General features: G+C 58.8%; 1 protein-coding gene across 2 annotated transcripts in view; it reads left to right on the top strand.

The window, feature by feature from the left end:
* Positions 1–19232, top strand: part of CMIP (c-Maf inducing protein) — a 128043-nt gene that overhangs the window by 76534 nt on the left and 32277 nt on the right. For both annotated transcript variants that reach the window (XM_032978992.2, XM_032978994.2), the window contains exons 6-9: positions 1226–1288; positions 8011–8091; positions 8808–8911; positions 10398–10502. In XM_032978992.2, coding sequence (XP_032834883.2) covers positions 1226–1288; positions 8011–8091; positions 8808–8911; positions 10398–10502 — 353 coding nt within the window. The remainder of the gene's footprint in view (positions 1–1225; positions 1289–8010; positions 8092–8807; positions 8912–10397; positions 10503–19232) is intronic.

Genomic DNA, 19232 nt, shown 5'->3' with positions numbered 1-19232 from the left:
TGTGTGGTGAGACTGTGGGTCTCTGTGTGGTGAGTCTGTGGGTCTCTGTGTGGTGGTGAGTCTGTGGGTCTCTGTGTGGTGAGTCTGTGGGTCTCTGTGTGGTGAGTCTATGGGTCTCTGTGTGGTGAGTCTGTGGGTGTCTCTGTGTGGTGAGTCTGTGGGTCTCTGTGTGGTGAGTCTGTGGGTCTCTGTGTGGTGAGTCTATGGGTCTCTGTGTGGTGAGTCTATGGGTCTCCGTGTGATGAGTCTATGGGTCTCTGTGTGGTGAGTCTATGGCTCTCTGTGTGGTGAGACTGTGGGTCTCTGTGTGGTGCATCTATGGGTCTCTGTGTGGTGGGTCTATGGGTCTCTGTGTGGTGAGTCTATGGGTCTCTGTGTGGTGAGTCTATGGGTCTCTGTGTGGTGAGTCTGTGGGTCTCAGTGTGATGAGTCTATGGGTCTCTGTGTGGTGAGTCTATGGGTCTCTGTGTGGTGATTCTATGGGTCTCTGTCTGGTGAGTCTGTGGGTCTATGTGCGATGAGTCTGTGGGTCTCTGTGTGGTGAGTCTGTGGGTTTCTGTGTGGTGAGTCTATGGGTCTCTGTGTGGTGAGACTGTGGGTCTCTGTGTGGTGAGTCTATGGGTCTCTGTGTGGTGATTCTATGGGTCTCTGTCTGGTGAGTCTGTGGGTCTATGTGCGATGAGTCTGTGGGTCTCTGTGTGGTGAGTCTGTGGGTTTCTGTGTGGTGAGTCTATGGGTCTCTGTGTGGTGAGACTGTGGGTCTCTGTGTGGTGAGTCTATGGGTCTCTGTGTAGTGATTCTATGGGTCTCTGTCTGGTGAGTCTGTGGGTCTATGTGCCATGAGTCTATGGGTCTCTGTGTGGTGAGTCAATGGGTCTCTGTGTGATGAGTCTGTGGGTCTCCATGTGATGAGTCTATGGGTCTCTGTGTGGTGAGTCTATGGGTCTCTGTGTGGTGAGACTGTGGGTCTCTGTGTGCTGAGTCTATGGGAGAAGGACAGGGAACTAAACACAAACAAAGGGTATCGGGATGGAACCCCACCACCACCACCACCACCTCCCCCGCCTACCGGGGCGAGGGAGCTGAACACCGTCCAGCCACGGTGGCTGGACCGTTTGGTCGGCACGACGTTTCGCGCCCACGCCTTCCCCCAAGGAGGTTCCCCTCTCACCCGCCACCCCTTCCCCCTCCGTGTGCCACCCCCTCCTCCCCCCCATCGTCTTAGGCCATCGCCCCGCTACTGGAGAACAACGCCCCGCCGCCCACGCTCTGCGACTTTTTCTGCCAGGTGAGAGAGAGCGGGTGGAGTGGTGGGCCGGGGTTTCGCTTCCTTCCCCGTGGTGCCCACTGTCACGGCCCCCGCGCACAGCCTCACCCTCGTGCTCACCCCCCCCCCCCCTGCCCTGAATCCCCAGGGCTGTGTGTGAGTGTGAGTGAGTAAGTGTGAGTGAGGAAAAGGGCGGTCCTGCACAGATGCCATATGTTCTGTCCGTCTGCTACAGCAGAGGTGTAGGGAATTACCAGCAAGACCTACGTCTCTGTTTTGTTGACCTGGTCAAAGCCTATGGTACCATCAGTAGGCCCTGGGCTCTGGGTTGTTCTTCGTGCTTTCGGAGTCCCTGAAACCGCTGCTCACGATCGTTAAGGACCTTCATGATGGTGAGCGGGCCCGGGTAAAACTACGTGGCCGGGAGTCGGAGCCATTCCCTGTACACCTTGGGGGTGCGACAGGGATGTCCTCTGGCTCCCACATTATTTAACATCTATTTTGACCACGTAGTTCGTGAAGCCTTCAATAGCTGTACCGGGGGAAGCTCCATATGGTGCAGATATAATGGGAGGCTGATCGATGCCCGGGTGCGGTCAAGGGATGGCTCCCTATTGCTCAACCACGTTATGTATGCCGATGATTTGGTAATAGCTGCTCATTCAGAGGAGGAGTTGGAGACGCTGCTGCTGAGACTGGAGCGTGCCACTAAGAGGTGGGGGACTTACCATCAGCCCCACCAAAACTAAGCACCTGCCTGGGTATTTTCTACCATCGGACACTCCACCCCCACAACTCCCAATCGGTGATGGGGCAGTTGTGGAGAGAGTGGAGAGTTTCCCATACCTGGGCAGTGTGCTTATGACCGGCTCCAGTTTAACAGCAGAGGCCTCACTCCGAATCAGTCGAGCGGCAATATCTTTTCATCGGTTGCGTAACGCTGTGTGGAAGCTACCTGGTCTGTCGCTCCGCACTAAGCTTCAGGTCTTCTCGGCCACGGTCATTCCTTCCCTTCTCTACGCTTGCGAAACGTGGACCCCCTTAATGGAACATCTTCGTCGGTTGGAAACATTTAGGCTAGCCTGCCTACGATCCATCCTGGGTTTAACCAGGCTGGATTGTGTGAGGAGCTCACAAATCCTTGAAAGATCTGGGCAAGTTCCCATCGGTGAGCTCCTCCGGCAGGCAAGGCTGCTTTGGCTGGGTCATGTAGCCCGCATGCCCAGCCACCGCATGCCGAAACAGCTTTTGTTCGGCCGGATCGAGGGAGCTAAACGGGCGTGGCACGGGCTAGAGAAGAGATGAAGTGATGTGGTACAGGAGGACGTGGAGCTGAGTGGACTTGCCGATGACTGGTTCCAGCGGTGTCAAGATCGGCCTCTGTGGAGGAGGCTCGTGAAGTACGCTACTGGGCAGTTGGAGGCAGTCGCCCTCCAACAACAACGGAGGGCGAAGGAGCGACGCTCACAACAACGAACGGAGCGCCGGGTGGCTAAAGCACAGCAGGTTGGCACAGTAGGGGGCACAGGTGGTGCATCAGCCAGCCGTTTCAGTCAGTCGACCCGTGGCACCTGCTGGGTCTGTCCCGTGACCTCCTGCCAGCGGGGAGCCTTCGACACTTCACGTGGTAGCCTCAAAGTGCACCTAGCCTGGCACGGGCGCCGCGGTGACGTCGCCGTCACTGAGTGGGGCGAATGGCCGGGGTATTGTTATTGGTCGTGCCGCTCATCGGAATCCGGATCTTTATTTGGGCTGGAGAAATCCGATGATCTATGAAGCTCTTTGTTTAACGGATGTCCAGTCAGGGGAAAGGTAATCAAATCACTCAAAATGAAACACGTTTAGGAGATGAAGCACATGCATCTGTGTGTGTGTTGAACTTCTTTCGCTCCGTTCGTAGCCAACCGTGCTAATCAGAGGTGTGGGGAAGGACAACAAACGATGGGACTCTGCTGTGTGAGTCTATGGGTCTCTGTGTGGTGAGTCTGTGGGTCTCTGTGTGGTGAGTCTATGGGTCTCTGTGTGATGAGTCTGTGGGACTCTGTGTGGTGAGTCTATGGCTCTCTGTGTGATGAGTCTATGGGTCTCTGCTGTGTGAGTCTGTGGGTCTCTGCTGTGTGAGTCTATGGGTCTCTGTGTGGTGAGTCTATGGGTCTCTGCTGTGTGAGTCTATGGGTCTCTGCTGTGTGAGTCTATGGATCTCTGTGTGGTGAATCTATGGGTCTCTGCTGTGTGAGTCTATGGGTCTCTGCTGTGTGAGTCTGTGGGTCTCTGTGTAGTGAGTCTGTGGGTCTCTGCTGTGTGAGTCTATGGGTCTCTGCTGTGTGAGTCTATGGGTGTCTGTGTGATGAGTCTATGGGTCTCTGCTGTGTGAGTCTATAGGTCTCTGCTGTGTGAGTCTATGGGTCTCTGCTGTGTGAGTCTATGGGTCTCTGTGTGAGTCTATGGGTCTCTGCTGTGTGAGTCTATGGGTCTCTGCTGTGTGAGTCTATGGGTCTCTGCTGTGTGAGTCTATGGGTCTCTGCTGTGTGAGTCTATGGGTCTCTGTGTGAGTCTATGGGTCTCTGCTGTGTGAGTCTATGGGTCTCTGCTGTGTGAGTCTATGGGTCTCTGCTGTGTGAGTCTATGGGTCTCTGCTGTGTGAGTCTATGGGTCTCTGCTGTGTGAGTCTATGGGTCTCTGCTGTGTGAGTCTATGGGTCTCTGCTGTGTGAGTCTATGGGTCTCTGCTGTGTGAGTGTATGGGTCTCTGCGTAGTGAGTCTATGGGTCTCTGCTGTGTGAGTCTATGGGTCTCTGTGTAGTGAGTCTATGGGTCTCTGCTGTGTGAGTCTATGGGTCTCTGTGTAGTGAGTCTATGGGTCTCTGCTGTGTGAGTTTATGGGTCTCTGCTGTGTGAGTCTATGGGTCTCTGTGTCTCTGTGTAGTGAGTCTATGGGTCTCTGTGTAGTCAGTCTATGGGTCGCTGCTGTGTGAGTCTATGGGTCTCTGTTTGAGTCTATGGGTCTCTGTGTAGTGAGTCTATGGGTCTCTGTATAGTGAGTCTATGGGTCTCTGCTGTGTGAGTCTATGGATCTCTGTTTGAGTCTATGGGTCTCTGTGTAGTGAGTCTATGGGTCTCTGTGTAGTGAGTCTATGGGTCTCTGCTGTGTGAGTCTATGGGTCTCTGTGTCTGAGTCTATGGGTCTCTGCTGTGTGAGTCTATGGGTCTCTGCTGTGTGAGTCTATGGGTCTCTGCTGTGTGAGTCTATGGGTCTCTGTGTCTCTGTGTAGTGAGTCTATGGGTCTCTGTGTAGTGAGTCTATGGGTCGCTGCTGTGTGAGTCTATGGGTCTCTGTTTGAGTCTATGGGTCTCTGTGTAGTGAGTCTATGGGTCTCTGTGTAGTGAGTCTATGGGTCTCTGCTGTGTGAGTCTATGGATCTCTGTTTGAGTCTATGGGTCTCTGTGTAGTGAGTCTATGGGTCTCTGTGTAGTGAGTCTATGGGTCTCTGCTGTGTGAGTCTATGGGTCTCTGCTGTGTGAGTCTATGGGTCTCTGCTGTGTGAGTCTATGGGTCTCTGCTGTGTGAGTCTATGGGTCTCTGCTGTGAGTTTATGGATCTCTGTGTGAGTCTATGGGTCTCTGTGTGAGTTTATAAGTCTCTGTGTGAGTCTGTGGGTCTCTGCTGTGTGAGTCTATGGATCTCTGTGTAGTGAGTCTATGGGTCTCTCTTGTGTGATTCTATGGGTCTCTGCTGTGTCAGTCTATGGATCTCTGTGTGAGTTTATGGGTCTCTGTGTAGTGAGTCTATGGGTCTCTGCTGTGTGAGTCTATGAGTCTCTGCTGTGTGAGTCTATGGGTCTCTGCTGTGTGAGTCTATGGATCTCTGTTTGAGTCTATGGGTCTCTGCTGTGCGAGTCTATGGATCTCTGTTTGAGTCTATGGGTCTCTGCTGTGTGAGTCTGTGTCTCTGCTGTGTGAGTCTATGGGTCTCTGCTGTGTGAGTCTATGAGTCTCTGCTGTGTGAGTCTATGGGTCTCTGCTGTGTGAGTCTATGGATCTCTGTTTGAGTCTATGGGTCTCTGCTGTGCGAGTCTATGGATCTCTGTTTGAGTCTATGGGTCTCTGCTGTGTGAGTCTATGGATCTCTGTTTGAGTCTATGGGTCTCTGCTGTGTGAGTCTATGGGTCTCTGCTGTGTGAGTCTATGGGTCTCTGCTGTGTGAGTCTATGGGTCTCTGTATAAGTCTGTGGGTCTCTGCTGTGTGAGTCTATGGGTCTCTGCTGTGTGAGTCTATGGATCTCTGTTTGAGTCTATGGGTCTCTGCTGTGTGAGTCTATGGGTCTCTGCTGTGCGAGTCTATGGATCTCTGTTTGAGTCTATGGTTCTCTGCTGTGTGAGTCTATGGGTCTCTGCTGTGTGAGTCTATGGTTCTCTGCTGTGTGAGTCTATGGGTCTCTGCTGTGTGAGTCTATGGGTCTCTGCTGTGTGAGTCTGTGGGTCTCTGCTGTGTGTGTCTATGGGTCTCTGCTGTGTGAGTCTATGGGTCTCTGTATAAGTCTGTGGGTCTCTGTGTAGTGAGTCTATGGGTCTCTGCTGTGTGAGTCTATGGGTCTCTGCTGTGTGAGTCTATGGGTCTCTGTATAAGTCTGTGGGTCTCTGAGTCCACGTGCGTTGAACTTCTTCCGCACCGTACGTAGCCAACCGCGCTCATCGGGAGTGATGGGGTGGGTGGAAGGCCAACAAACTAAACACAACAACAACAACAGCAGCAGCAGCAGGAGCAGTAGCAGCAGCAGGAGTTCTAAATCAATGCGTTTGTCAATCTAGACGTTGACGACGATGATTTCAAAGTGGGGCACAGCTCCCAGTCGCTCCCTGACAGCGGGAGGAGGAGGGGAAGAGCGTTCCAGACGGCCTCGGTGGGCCGGCGACGTGCCGTGCCCACGGCGCTCCGGCGAGGGTGGTCCATGCGCAGATTGTAAGCGTGGGCAAGGCAGCAGCAGCAGCACAACAACAACAACAAAAGTCGTCGTCTGTCGTGGGCGTTGGTGTTGGTGTTGGTGATAGACCGGTTTGTGTTTGTCAGCTTCGGGGTCCACACCCCTCCTACATTCTTGACAATCGCAATTAGCTGCCTCCGTGCGTGTCTGTGTGTGTGTGTGGGTTCACGCAGAGACCACGGCTGTCTGTTGTAATGACTCCCTCCACTCCCTCCACTCCCTCCACTCCCTCCACTCCCTCCACTCCACTCCCTCCACTCCCTCCACTCCACTCCCTCCACTCCCTCCATCCACTCCACTCCACTCCCTCCACTCCCTCCACTCCACTCCACTCCCCCACTCCACTCCACTCCCTCCACTCCACTCCCTTCACTCCACTCCACTCCCTCCACTCCACTCCCTCCACTCCCTCCACTCCACTCCACTCCCTCCACTCCACTCCCTCCACTCCCTCCCCTCCCCTCCACTCCCCTCCCCTCCACTCCCTCCACTCCCTCCACTCCACTCCCTCCACTCCCTCCACTCCACTCCACTCCCCCACTCCACTCCACTCCCTCCACTCCACTCCACTCCCTCCACTCCACTCCCTCCACCTCACTCCACTCCATCCACTCCACTCCACTCCCTCCACTCCCTCCACTCCCTCCACTCCACCCCCTCCACTCCCTCCACTCCCTCCACTCCACTCCACTCCCTCCACTCCCCCACCCCACTCCACCCTCCACTCCCTCCATCCACTCCACTCCATTCCCTCCACTCCACTCCACTCCCTCCACTCCACTCCCTCCATCCACTTCCTCCACTCCACTCCACTCCCTCCACTCCCTCCACTCCCTCCACTCCACTCCCTCCACTCCACTCCACTCCCTCCACTCCACTCCCTCCACTCCACTCCATTCACTCCACTCCATCCACTCCACTCCACTCCCTCCACTCCCTCCACTCCCTCCACTCCACCCCCTCCACTCCCTCCACTCCCTCCACTCCCTCCACTCCACTCCACTCCCTCCACTCCCCCACCCCACTCCACCCTCCACTCCCTCCACTCCATTCCCTCCACTCCACTCCACTCCCTCCACTCCACTCCCTCCATCCACTCCCTCCACTCCACTCCACTCCCTCCACTCCCTCCACTCCCTCCACTCCACTCCCTCCACTCCACTCCACTCCCTCCACTCCACTCCCTCCACTCCACTCCACTCCACTCCCTCCACTCCCTCCACTCCCTCCACTCCACCCCCTCCACTCCACTCCCTCCACTCCACTCCACTCCCTCCACTCCCTCCACTCCCTCCACTCCACCCCCTCCACTCCACCCCCTCCACTCCCTCCACTCCCTCCACTCCACTCCACTCCCTCCACTCCCCCACCCCACTCCACCCTCCACTCCCTCCATCCACTCCACTCCATTCCCTCCACTCCACTCCACTCCCTCCACTCCACTCCCTCCATCCACTCCCTCCACTCCACTCCCTCCTCTCCACTCCCTCCACTCCACTCCACTCCCTCCACTCCACTCCCTCCACTCCACTCCACTCCCTCCACTCCACTCCCTCCACTCCACTCCACTCCCTCCCCTCCACTCCCTCCACTCCACTCCACTCCCTCCCCTCCCCTCCACTCCACTCCCTCCACTCCACTCCACTCCCTCCACTCACTCCACTTCACTCCCTCCACTCCCCCACCCCACTCCACTCCCTCCCCTCCACTCCACTCCCCTCCCTCCCTCCACTCCCTCGCCCCCTCCGCCCCCTCCCCTCAGCACTGCCGGGAGCGGCCACGGTCCCTGGTCATTATCGAGGTGTTCACCCCCGTGGTCCAGCGAATCCTCAAGCACAACATGGTGAGGGTGGTGAGGGTGGGTGGGTAAGGGTGGTGAGGGTGGTGGGTGAGGGTGGTGAGTGTGGTGAGTGTGGTGGGTGAGGGTGGTGGGTGTGGTGGGTGAGTGTGGTGAGTGTGGTGGGTGAGGGTGGTGGGTGAGGGTGGTGGGTGAGGGTGGTGAGGGTGGTGGGTGAGGGTGTGGTGAGGGTGATGGGTGAGTGTGGTGAGTGTGGTGGGTGAGGGTGGTGAGGGTGGGTGGGTGAGGGTGGTGTAGCAGTGATTAGCGCTGCGCTACGAACCCGGCGACCCGAGTTCGATTCCCGCTCACGGCCAACATCGGTGACGATTCTCTGAACCGTTCCTAGGCCTCCCAATGAGTACCTGGTGTGGTGTGTAGTGGACATCGCCACTGGGGAGACAAAGGCGGCCGGGCGTGGTGCTGGTAGCCACCCGCCCCCTCGTGTGCCGTGCCGGCCTTCATAGGCGCTGCTCGCTAACAGCACTTGCCCCTACAGTCTGTTACAGGCTACATGGGTGATCTTTGTCTTTGAGTGTGGGTGAGTGTGGGTGAGTGTGTGTGCATATGACACGCACCTGGCATGGCCTGGCACAAGCGTCGTGGTGACGTCACCTCCACTTAGTGGCGAATGGCGGTTGTTGTTGTTGTTGTTATATGTCACGTGTGCTCCATGTGTGTGTGTGTCACGTGTGCTCTGTGTGCGTGTGACACGCGTGCAGGACTTTGGGAAGTGCCCGCGTCTGCGCGTCTTCACCCAGGAGTACATCCTGGCACTCAGCGAACTCAACGCCGGCATGGATGTCGTCAAGAGGTTCATCCAGAGGTCAGGCGGGGGTGCACGTGTGTGTGCACGCGTGTGTGTGCGCACGTGTGTGTGTGCACGTGTGTGTGCGCACGTGCGTGTGTGTGCACGTGTGTGTGTGTGCACGTGTGTGTGTGCACGTGTGTGTGTGCGCACGTGCGTGTGTGTGTGTGCACGTGTGTGTACGTTCATGTGTACGTGTGTGTGCGCGTGTGTACACGTGTGCGTGCGTTTGTGTACACGTGTGCGTGCGTGTGTGTACGCGTGTGTGTACGCGTGTGTGTACGCGTGTGTGTGCGCGTGTGTGTACACGTGTGTGTGTGCATGTGTGTACACGTGTGCGTGCGTGTGCGCGTGTGTGTGTGTGTACACGTGTGTGTGTGCGTGTGTGTGTGCGTGTGTGTGCGCGTGTGTGTGCGCGTGTGTGTGCACGTGTGTGTGTGTGTACACGTGTGTGTGTGTGTACACGTGTGTGTGTGTGCGTGTGTGTGGTCGCGGTGACCGGCAGTGTCGCGGTTAGCGCCCTGCGCTACGAACCCGGCGACCCGAGTTCGATTCCAGCTCAAGGCCAACACCGGTGACGAATATTTGAACCGGTCCTGGGCTTTCCCCTAGGTCGACTCGGCCTCTAATGAGTACCTGGTGCGGTGTGGTAGTAAACATCGACACCGGGGAGACAAAGGCGGCCGGGCGTGGTGCTGGCCACCCACCCCCTCGTGCGCCACCGTCCCGGCCTTCACAGGTGCTGCTCGCTGACAGCACTTGCCCCTACAGTCCGTTAAGGCTACCCGGGGGATCTTTGTTTTTGCGGGCGCTTAAAGCCCCCGTGTGTCCCTTCTTGTGCGTTCCTCATCCTCCCCACATCACCGCCGCCATCACCACCACCGTGACCATCGCCTCCACCATCACCGCCACCGCCACCACCTCCACAGCCATCATCACCACCGCCGCCGCCATCATCACCACCGCCGCCACCATCACCACCTCCACCACCTCCACCGCCATCTTCACCACCACCACCATTACCACCACCACCACCATTACCACCGCCGCCACCATCCCTACCGCCACCATCACCACCGCCACCATCACCACCTCCACCGCCATCATCATCCCCGCCACCATCACCCCCGCCGCCATCATCCCCACCGCCATCATCACCACCTCCACCGCCATCATCATCCCCGCCACCATCACCCCCGCCGCCATCCCTACCGCCATCATCACCACCGCCATCATCATCCCCGCCACCATCGCCACCGCCACCATCCCTACCGCCATCATCACCACCGCCACCATCACCCCCGCCGCCATCCCCGCCCCCGCCACCACCGGTGCCGGCCACACCCCCCCCCCCCCCCCCCCCGTCGTGCGCCCAACCGCGCCGCCCTCCGTGGCCATGGCTGCCGTGGCTGCCGCCAACTAACGTGGGCTCCGCCCCGCCGGTCTGCTTGTGGGCTTGACGCCGTGACCGGCGGGGCTTCTCTGCTTCTCTGCGTTCCCACAGCATGCACGGGCCCACGGGGCAGTGCCCACACCCGCGTGTGCTACCCAACCTGGTGGCCGTGTGTCTCGCCGCCATCTACACCTGTTACGACGACTACATCAACAGGTGTGGGTGGGGGGGGGAGGGCTGGTGTGTCCGTGGTGTGTCCGTGGTGTGTCTGTGGTGTGTCCGTGGTGTGTGGTGTGTCCACGGTGTGTCCGTGGTGTGTCCACGGTGTGTCTGTGGTGTGTCCGTGGTGTGTCCACGGTGTGTCCACGGTGTGTCTGTGGTGTGTCTGTGGTGTGTCCACGGTGTGTCCGTGGTGTGTCCACGGTGTGTCCGTGGTGTGTCTGTGGTGTGTCTGTGGTGTGTCCACGGTGTGTCCGTGGTGTGTCCACGGTGTGTCCGTGGTGTGTCTGTGGTGTGTCTGTGGTGTGTCCGTGGTGTGTCTGTGGTGTGTCTGTGGTGTGTCCGTGGTGTGTCCGTGGTGTGTCCGTGGTGTGTCCGTGGTGTGTTCGTGGTGTGTCCGTGGTGTGTCCGTGGTGTGTCCACGGTGTGTCCGTGGTGTGTCCGTGGTGTGTCTGTGGTGTGTCCACGGTGTGTCTGTGGTGTGTCCGTGGTGTGTCCACGGTGTGTCCACGGTGTGTCCGTGGTGTGTCTGTGGTGTGTCCACGGTGTGTCCGTGGTGTGTCCACGGTGTGTCCGTGGTGTGTCCACGGTGTGTCCGTGGTGTGTCCACGGTGTGTCCGTGGTGTGTCCGTGGTGTGTCCGTGGTGTGTCCGTGGTGTGTCCACGGTGTGGGGTGTGTCCGTGGTGTGTCTGTGGTGTGTCCACGGTGTGTCCGTGGTGTGTCCGTGGTGTGTCCACGGTGTGTCCGTGGTGTGTCCGTGGTGTGTCCGTGGTGTGTTCGTGGTGTGTCCGTGGTGTGTCCGTGGTGTGTCCACGGTGTGTCCGTGGTGTGTCCGTGGTGTGTCTGTGGTGTGTCCACGGTGTGTCTGTGGTGTGTCCGTGGTGTGTCCACGGTGTGTCCACGGTGTGTCCGTGGTGTGTCTGTGGTGTGTCCACGGTGTGTCCGTGGTGTGTCCACGGTGTGTCCGTGGTGTGTCCACGGTGTGTCCGTGGTGTGTCCGTGGTGTGTCCGTGGTGTGTCCGTGGTGTGTCCACGGTGTGGGGTGTGTCCGTGGTGTGTCTGTGGTGTGTCCACGGTGTGTCCGTGGTGTGTCCGTGGTGTGTCCACGGTGTGTCCGTGGTGTGTCCGTGGTGTGTCCATGGTGTGTCCGTGGTGTGTCCACGGTGTGTCCACGGTGTGTCCACGGTGTGTCCGTGGTGTGTCCGTGGTGTATCAGTGGTGTGTCCGTGGTGTATCAGTGGTGTGTCCGTGGTGTGTCCGTGGTGTGTCCGCAGTGTGTCCACGGTGTGTCCACGGTGTGTCCGTGGTGTGTCCACGGTGTGTCCGTGGTGTGTCCGTGGTGTGTCTGTGGTGTGTCCACGGTGTGTCCGTGGTGTGTCCGTGGTGTGTCAGTGGTGTGTCCGTGGTGTGTCCGCGGTGTGTCCGCGGTGTGTCCACGGTGTGGGGTGTGTCCACTGTTAGTCCGTGGTGTGTCCGTGGTGTGTCCACTGTTAGTCCGTGGTGTGTCCGTGGTGTGTCCGTGGTGTGTCCGTGGTGTGTCCGCGGTGTGTCCGTGGTGTGTCCATGGACACACCACGGACACAACACGGTGTGTCCACGGTGTGTCTACGGTGTGTCCACGGTGTGGGGTGTGTCCACGGTGTGTCTGTGGTGTGTCCACGGTGTGTCTGTGGTGTGTCCACGGTGTGTCTGTGGTGTGTCCGCGGTGTGTCCGTGGTGTGTCCATGGACACACCACGGACACAACACGGTGTGTCCACGGTGTGTCCACGGTGTGTCCACGGTGTGGGGTGTGTCCACGGTGTGTCCGTGGTGTGTCTGTGGTGTGTCTGTGGTGTGTCCACGGTGTGTCCGTGGTGTGTCCGTGGTGTGTCCACGGTGTGTCCACGGTGTGGGGTGTGTCCACGGTGTGTCCGTGGTGTGTCTGTGGTGTGTCTGTGGTGTGTCCACGGTGTGTCCGTGGTGTGTCCACGGTGTGTCCACGGTGTGTCCACGGTGTGTCCGTGGTGTGTCCGCGGTGGCGCTGGACGATTAGGAGCCCCTCTGCCTGCGCCGAGAGCCGCCGTCGCCGCCGCAGCTGCCGCCCGGCTATAAACCGGCGGCGCACCGGCGTCTTGAGCTAAACAAATGTTTTAGTAATTTTAGCAGGTGAGGCCTCATCGAGCTACCGTGCGGCTTTCTGGGCCATCTCAACTGATAGCGGCTCATCGTCATCACGTGGGGAGTTTAGAGCAGCGGGTCACCTGAATGTGGGAGCTGTCGTGCGTGGCCGAGGTCGCTTCTGGAAACGAGCTGGACAGGCTCTGTGGGCCTTGCCCGGTGATATAAAGTCGTTTAGTTTCGAGAAAATAGTTTCTGTTGATAGCGAGCGGGTGGGCTCTCTCCCCCCCTGAGCCATGCATGGCTCAGGGGGGAGAGAGACGGAAGGGAGGGTTGGCAGGGGCTGTGTAGAGCTGGCTGGTACCAGGGTAGTCGGCACGCTACCTGGGTAGGGAGGGTTGACAGGGGCTGTGTGGAGCTGCTGGTACCAGGGTAGCCAGCACGCTACCTGGGTAGTGAGGGTTGACAGGGGCTGTGTGGAGCTGCTGGTACCAGGGTAGCCGCCACACTACCTGGGTAGTGAGGGTTGACAGGGGCTGTGTGGAGCTGCTGGTACCAGGGTAGTCGGCTCGCTACCTGGGTAGGGAGGGTTGACAGGGGCTGTGTAGAGCTGCTGGTACCAGGGTAGTGAGGGTTGACAGGGGCTGTGTAGAGCTGGCTGGTACCGGGGTAGCCGGCGGCTCGCTACCTGGGTAGTGAGGGTTGACAGGGGCTGTGTAGAGCTGGCTGGTACCGGGGTAGCCGGCGGCTCGCTACCTGGGTAGGGAGGGTTGACAGGGGCTGTGTAGAGCTGCTGGTGCCAGGGTAGCCGGCTCGCTACCTGGGTAGGGAGGGTTGACAGGGGCTGTGTGGAGCTGCTGGTGCCAGGGTAACCGGCACGCTACCTGGGTAGGGAGGGTTGGCAGGGGCTGTGTAGAGCTGGCTGGTACCGGGGTAGCCGGCGGCTCGCTACCTGGGTAGGGAGGGTTGACAGAGAGGGACACCGCTCGCGTGTTGCCCCATGCCCGCTAACGACTGCGGGATGGGTGGCTGTGACGACGCTGACGACGACGACGTCGCTAATGACGACGACAACGACGACGTCGCTAATGACGATGTCATTAAGCAAGCGAGGCGCGCGAGTTGAGGGGCCGCACGCGGGGTTATTAATACGACTGGCCCCGCCTCGTGAGGGCCGCCTCACCCCCAAGCGGCGCTGCCGGCGTTACTCACGGCCACGGGCAGGCCGGGGCTGGGGCCGTCATTAGCCGAGGTCACAGGGGGGCCATGGGGAGGGTCCCTCCTGGGGGGGGTCCCTCCCCTCCCCTCCCCTCCCCATCCCTCCCCTCCCCTCCACACGGCACAAAGGGTGAAGGGATCCCCCACACCGCGTGGTGGCGCTGGTGGTGGTGGTTGGTGGTGGTTGGTGGTGCGGCTGACTGGCTGACTGGCCGACTGACTCGCTGAGAGTAAGAGAGTGAGAGAGAAAGATGGGGGAGTAGGACATTCTGAACGAGACCCGACACCCCGCCCACCCAGCCAGCCCCGCCCACCCAGCCAGCCCCGCCCACCCAGCCAGCCCCGCCCACCCAGCCAGCCCCGCCCACCCAGCCAGCCCCGCCCACCCAGCCAGCCCCGCCCACCCAGCCAGCCCCGCCCACCCAGCCAGCCCCGCCCACCCAGCCAGCCCCGCCCACCCAGCCAACCCCGCCCGCCCAGCCAACCCCGCCCGCCCAGCCAACCCCGCCCGCCCAGCCAACCCCGCCCACCCAGACAACCCCGCCCACCCAGCCTACTCCGCCCACCCAGCCTACTCCGCCCGCCCAGCCAACTCCGCCCGCCCAGCCAACTCCGCCCGCCCAGCCAACCCCGCCCGCCCAGCCAACCCCGCCCACCCAACCAACCCCGCCCACCCAGCCAACCCCGCCCGCCCACCCAGCCAACCCCGCCCACCCACCCAGCCAACCCCGCCCACCCACCCAGCCAACCCCGCCCACCCACCCAGCCAACCCCACCCGCCCAGCCAACCCCGCCCACCCACCCAGCCAACCCCACCCACCCAGCCAACCCCGCCCACCCACTCAGCCAACCCCGCCCACCCAGCCAACCCCACGTGTGCGTAGCTCAGATGCCGAGGAGCAGGATAATGAGGCTCCTCTCTGGGCTCGGGGCGCCTCATTAACACGTGGGGAGGGGGTGTGAGCTGCCCGGGCAGGTTCTGCAAGCCTCCACCACAGTAACCGGTTTAATGAACACGCACATCCATCACCCCCACCACCTCCCTCCCGCTTGCCACGTCACGCGTGTGAGTCTGTGGGTCTCTGTGTGAGTCTGTGGGTCTCTGTGTGAGTCTATGGGTCTCTGAGTCTATGGGTCTCTGTGTGAGTCCATGGTTCTCTGTGTGAGTCTGTGGGTCCTCTGTGTGAGTCTGTGGGTCTCTGTGTGAGTCTATGGGTCTCTGAGTCTATGGGTCTCTGTGTGAGTCCATGGTTCTCTGAGTCTATGGGTCTCTGTGTGAGTCTGTGGGTCTCTGTGTGAGTCCATGGGTCTCGGTGTGAGTCCGTGGGTCTCTGTGTGAGTCTATGGGTCTCTGTGTGAGTCCATGGGTCTCTGCTGTGTGAGTCTATGGGTCTCTGTGTGAGTCTGAGTCTCTTGGCGAGTCCATGGGTCTCTGTGTGAGTCTATGGGTCTCTGTGTGAGTCCATGGGTTTCTGTGTGAGTCTATGGGTCTCTGTGTGAGTATGGGTCTCTGAGTCTATGGGTCTCTGTGTGAGTCCATGGGTCTCTGTGTGAGTCTATGGGTCTCTGTGTGAGTCTATGGGTCTCTGTGTGAGTCCATGGGTCTCTGTGTGAGTCCATGGGTCTCTGTGTGAGTCTATGGGTCTCTGTGCGAGTCCATGGTTCTCTGAGTCTATGGGTCTCTGTGTGAGTCTGTGGGTCTCTGTGTGAGTCCATGGGTCTCTGTGTGAGTCTATGGGTCTCTGTGTGAGTCCATGGGTTTCTGTGCGAGTCTATGGGTCTCTGTGTGAGTCCATGGGTCTCTGTGTGAGTCCGTGGGTCTCTGTGTGAGTCCATGGGTCTCTGTGTGAGTCTATGGGTCTCTGTGTGAGTCCGTGGGTCTCTGTGTGAGTCTATGGGTCTCTGTGCGAGTCCATGGGTCTCTGCGTGAGTCTATGGGTCTCTGTGTGAGTCTCTGGGTCTCTGTGTGAGTCTATGGGTCTCTGTGTGAGTCCATGGGTTTCTGTGTGAGTCCATGGCTCTCTGTGTGAGTCCATGGGTCTCTGTGTGAGTCCATGGGTCTCTGTGTGAGTCCATGGGTCTCGGTGTGAGTCCGTGGGTCTCTGTGTGAGTCCATGGGTCTCTGTGTGAGTCTATGGGTCTCTGTGTGAGTCCATGGGTCTCTGTGTGAGTCTAGGGGTCTCTGTGTGAGTCTATGGGTCTCTGTGTGAGTCCATGGGTCTCTGTGTGAGTCTATGGGTCTCTGTGTGAGTCTATGGGTCTCTGTGTGAGTCTATGGGTCTCTGTGTGAGTCTATGGGTCTCTGTGTGAGTCCATGGGTCTCTGTGTGAGTCTATGGCTCTCTGTATAATTCCATGGGTCTCTGTGTGAGTCTATGGGTCTCTGTGTGAGTCCATGGGTCTCTGTGTGAGTCCATGGGTCTCTGTGTGAGTCTATGGGTCTCTGTGCGAGTCCATGGGTCTCTGTGTGAGTCTATGGGTCTCTGTGTGAGTCTGTGGGTCTCTGTGTGAGTCTATGGGTCTCTGTGTGAGTCCATGGGTCTCTGTGTGAGTCCGTGGGTCTCTGTGTGAGTCTATGGGTCTCTGTGTGAGTCTATGGGTCTCTGAGTCTATGGATCTCTGTGTGAGTCTATGGCTCTCTGTGTGAGTCCATGGGTCTCTGCTGTGTGAGTCCATGGGTCTCTGTGTGAGTCTGTGGGTCTCTTTGTGAGTCCATGGGTCTCTGCTGTGTGAGTCAATGGGTCTCTGAGTCTATGGGTCTCTGTGTGAGTCCATGGTTCTCTGTGTGAGTCCATGGGTCTCTGTGTGAGTCTATGGGTCTCTGTATAAGTCCATGGGTCTCTGTGTGAGTCTATGGGTCTCTGCTGTGTGAGTCTATGGGTCTCTGCTGTGTGAGTCTATGGGTCTCTGCTGTGTGAGTCTATGGGTCTCTGCTGTGTGAGTCTGTGGGTCTCTGTGTGAGTCCATGGGTCTCTGCTGTGTGAGTCTATGGGTCTCTGTTGTGTGAGTCTATGGGTCTCTGTATGAGTCTATGGGTCTCCGTGAATCTATGGGTCTCTGTGTGAGTCCATGGTTCTCTGTGTGAGTCCATGGGTCTCTGTGTGAGTCCATGTCGTCAATTGAGGTTTGGTGAAGGTCACGCCGGGCTCAAGACTACCTCGCCTGGTTTACAGGAGGTCGTGGGTTCGATCCCGACCCTGACAGCGCCTACTGTATATTTGGAGTTTGCGTGTGGCTATGAGATGTTGACTACCTCGCCAGGTATACAGGAGGTCGTGGGTTCGATCCCGACCCTGCTGCTGTATATTTTGAGTTTGCGTGTGGCTAGGAGATGTTGACTACCTCTCCTTGCATACAGGAGGTCGTGGGTTCGATCCCGACCCTGCTGCTGTATATTTGGAGTTTGCGTGTGGCTAGGAGATGTTGACTACCTCGCCTGGTGTACAGGAGGTCGTGGGTTCGATCCTGACCCTGCTGCTGTATATTTGGAGTCTGCGTGTCTACGTCCCCTCGGTCCCGTGGATTTTTCTCCGGCTCCTCCGTTTCCCCCCCCCCCCCCCCCCCCCGCCCCCACACATTTAGGATCGACATGGCGCGTTCAGACATCACGCTGTGAACGTCCACGTGTTAAGCCCAACTTCCTTGAGCTGCATAGCTCAGCGGGAGGCGGGGGGGGGGTCCTTACCTGGTGAAATAAAAAATTGTTTACGAAAAAAAAGGGAGCCACTGATGTTGATCGTCCCTCCCCGGCCACCCCGTTGAGCCGCTATCATTTGTGATAGCCACATGGCCTGGGCCATCACAAATCAATTATAGCAGCGTGGACGTTCATAGCGGTGGAACAAATACCCTGAACACGTGATGTCGATTCTCAGTGTGTGAGTGTGTGGGCGAGTGCGAGAGTGGATGAGTGGGTGTTTGTGTTTGAGTGGGTGAGTGGGTGTGTGAGTGAGTGGGTGGGTGACTGGGTGAGTGTGTGGATGGGTGAGTGTGTGGGTGTGTGAGTGAGTGGGTGGGTGGGTCTGTGAGTGTGTTTGAGAGTGAGTGAGTGAGTGGGTGTGTGAGTGGGTGTGTGTGTGTGAGTGGGTGAGTGGGTGAGTGGGTGAGTGGTGTGTGGATGGGTGAGTGTGTGGATGGGTGAGTGAGTGGGTGGGTCTGTGAGTGTGTTTGAGAGTGAGTGAGTGTGAGTGGGTGTGTGAGTTGGTGTGTGTGTGAGTGGGTGAGTGAATGAGTGGGTGAGTGTGTGGATGGGTGAGTGTGTGGATGGGTGAGTGTGTGGATGGGTGAGTGGGTGAATGGGTGGGTGAGTGAGTGGGTGGGTGAGTGGGTGAGTGTGTCGGTGAGTGGGTGGGTGGGTGGGTGAGTGGGTGGGTGGGTGGGTGAGTGGGTGAGTGGGTGAGTGAGTGGGTGAGTGGGTGGGTGGGTGAGTGGGTGGGTGGGTGAGTGGGTGAGTGAGTGGGTGAGTGGGTGGGTCTGTGAGTGTGTTGGTGAGTGAGTGAGTGTGTGCGCGAGTGGGTGAGGTGTCCGAGCGGGTGTGTGGGTGATTGTGATCGTGGTGGCGGTGGTAGCGGTTAGCGCGTTGCCCTACGAGCCCGGCGACCTGAGTTCGATTCCCGCTCACGGCCAACACCGGTAACGTTTATCTGAACCGCCTCGCATGAGCACCTTGGTGCGATGTGTGTAAAACATCAGCACCGGGGAGACAAAGGCGGCCGGGCGTGGCGTTGGCCACCCACCCCCTCGTTGCTCCGGTGTCGGCCTTCTTAGGTAGCTGCTCGCTAACAGCACTTGCCCCAACAGTCTGTCCAGGCTACACGGGGGATGTTTGTGTTTGTACTTGCGTGCCTGTGCGTGTACTTAACGCACCTGTGTATCGCTGCACGCACTCTTTCTCCCTCGCACGTTACCCCCACCGTCAACGACCATCACCACCACCGCCACCACCATCACCACCACCGCCACCATCACCACTGCCACCATTACCACTGCCACCATCACCACCGCCACCATCACCACTGCCACCATCACCGCCACCACCATCACCGCCACCACCGCGATCATCACCACCATCACCACTGCCACCATCACCACTGCCACCATCACCACCATCACCACTGCCACCATCACCACTGCCACCATCACCACCATCACCACCATCACCACTGCCACCATCACCACTGCCACCATCACCACTGCCACCATCACCACCACCACCATCACCACCATCACCACTGCCACCATCACCGCCACCATCACCACCATCACCACTGCCACCATCACCACTGCCACCATCACCATCACCACTGCCACCATCACCACTGCCACCATCACCACCATCACCACTGCCACCATCACCACCATCACCACTGCCACCATCACCACTGCCACCATCACCACTGCCACCATCACC

Source organism: Petromyzon marinus, chromosome 69 (genome assembly GCF_048934315.1).
Source record: "Petromyzon marinus isolate PM22_M1 ecotype Great Lakes invasive population chromosome 69, UKy_Petmar_22M1.pri1.0, whole genome shotgun sequence".
NCBI lineage: Eukaryota > Metazoa > Chordata > Hyperoartia > Petromyzontiformes > Petromyzontidae > Petromyzon > Petromyzon marinus.
Note: the sequence above shows the minus strand (reverse complement) of the source record. Positions and strands in the feature narration are given on the sequence as shown.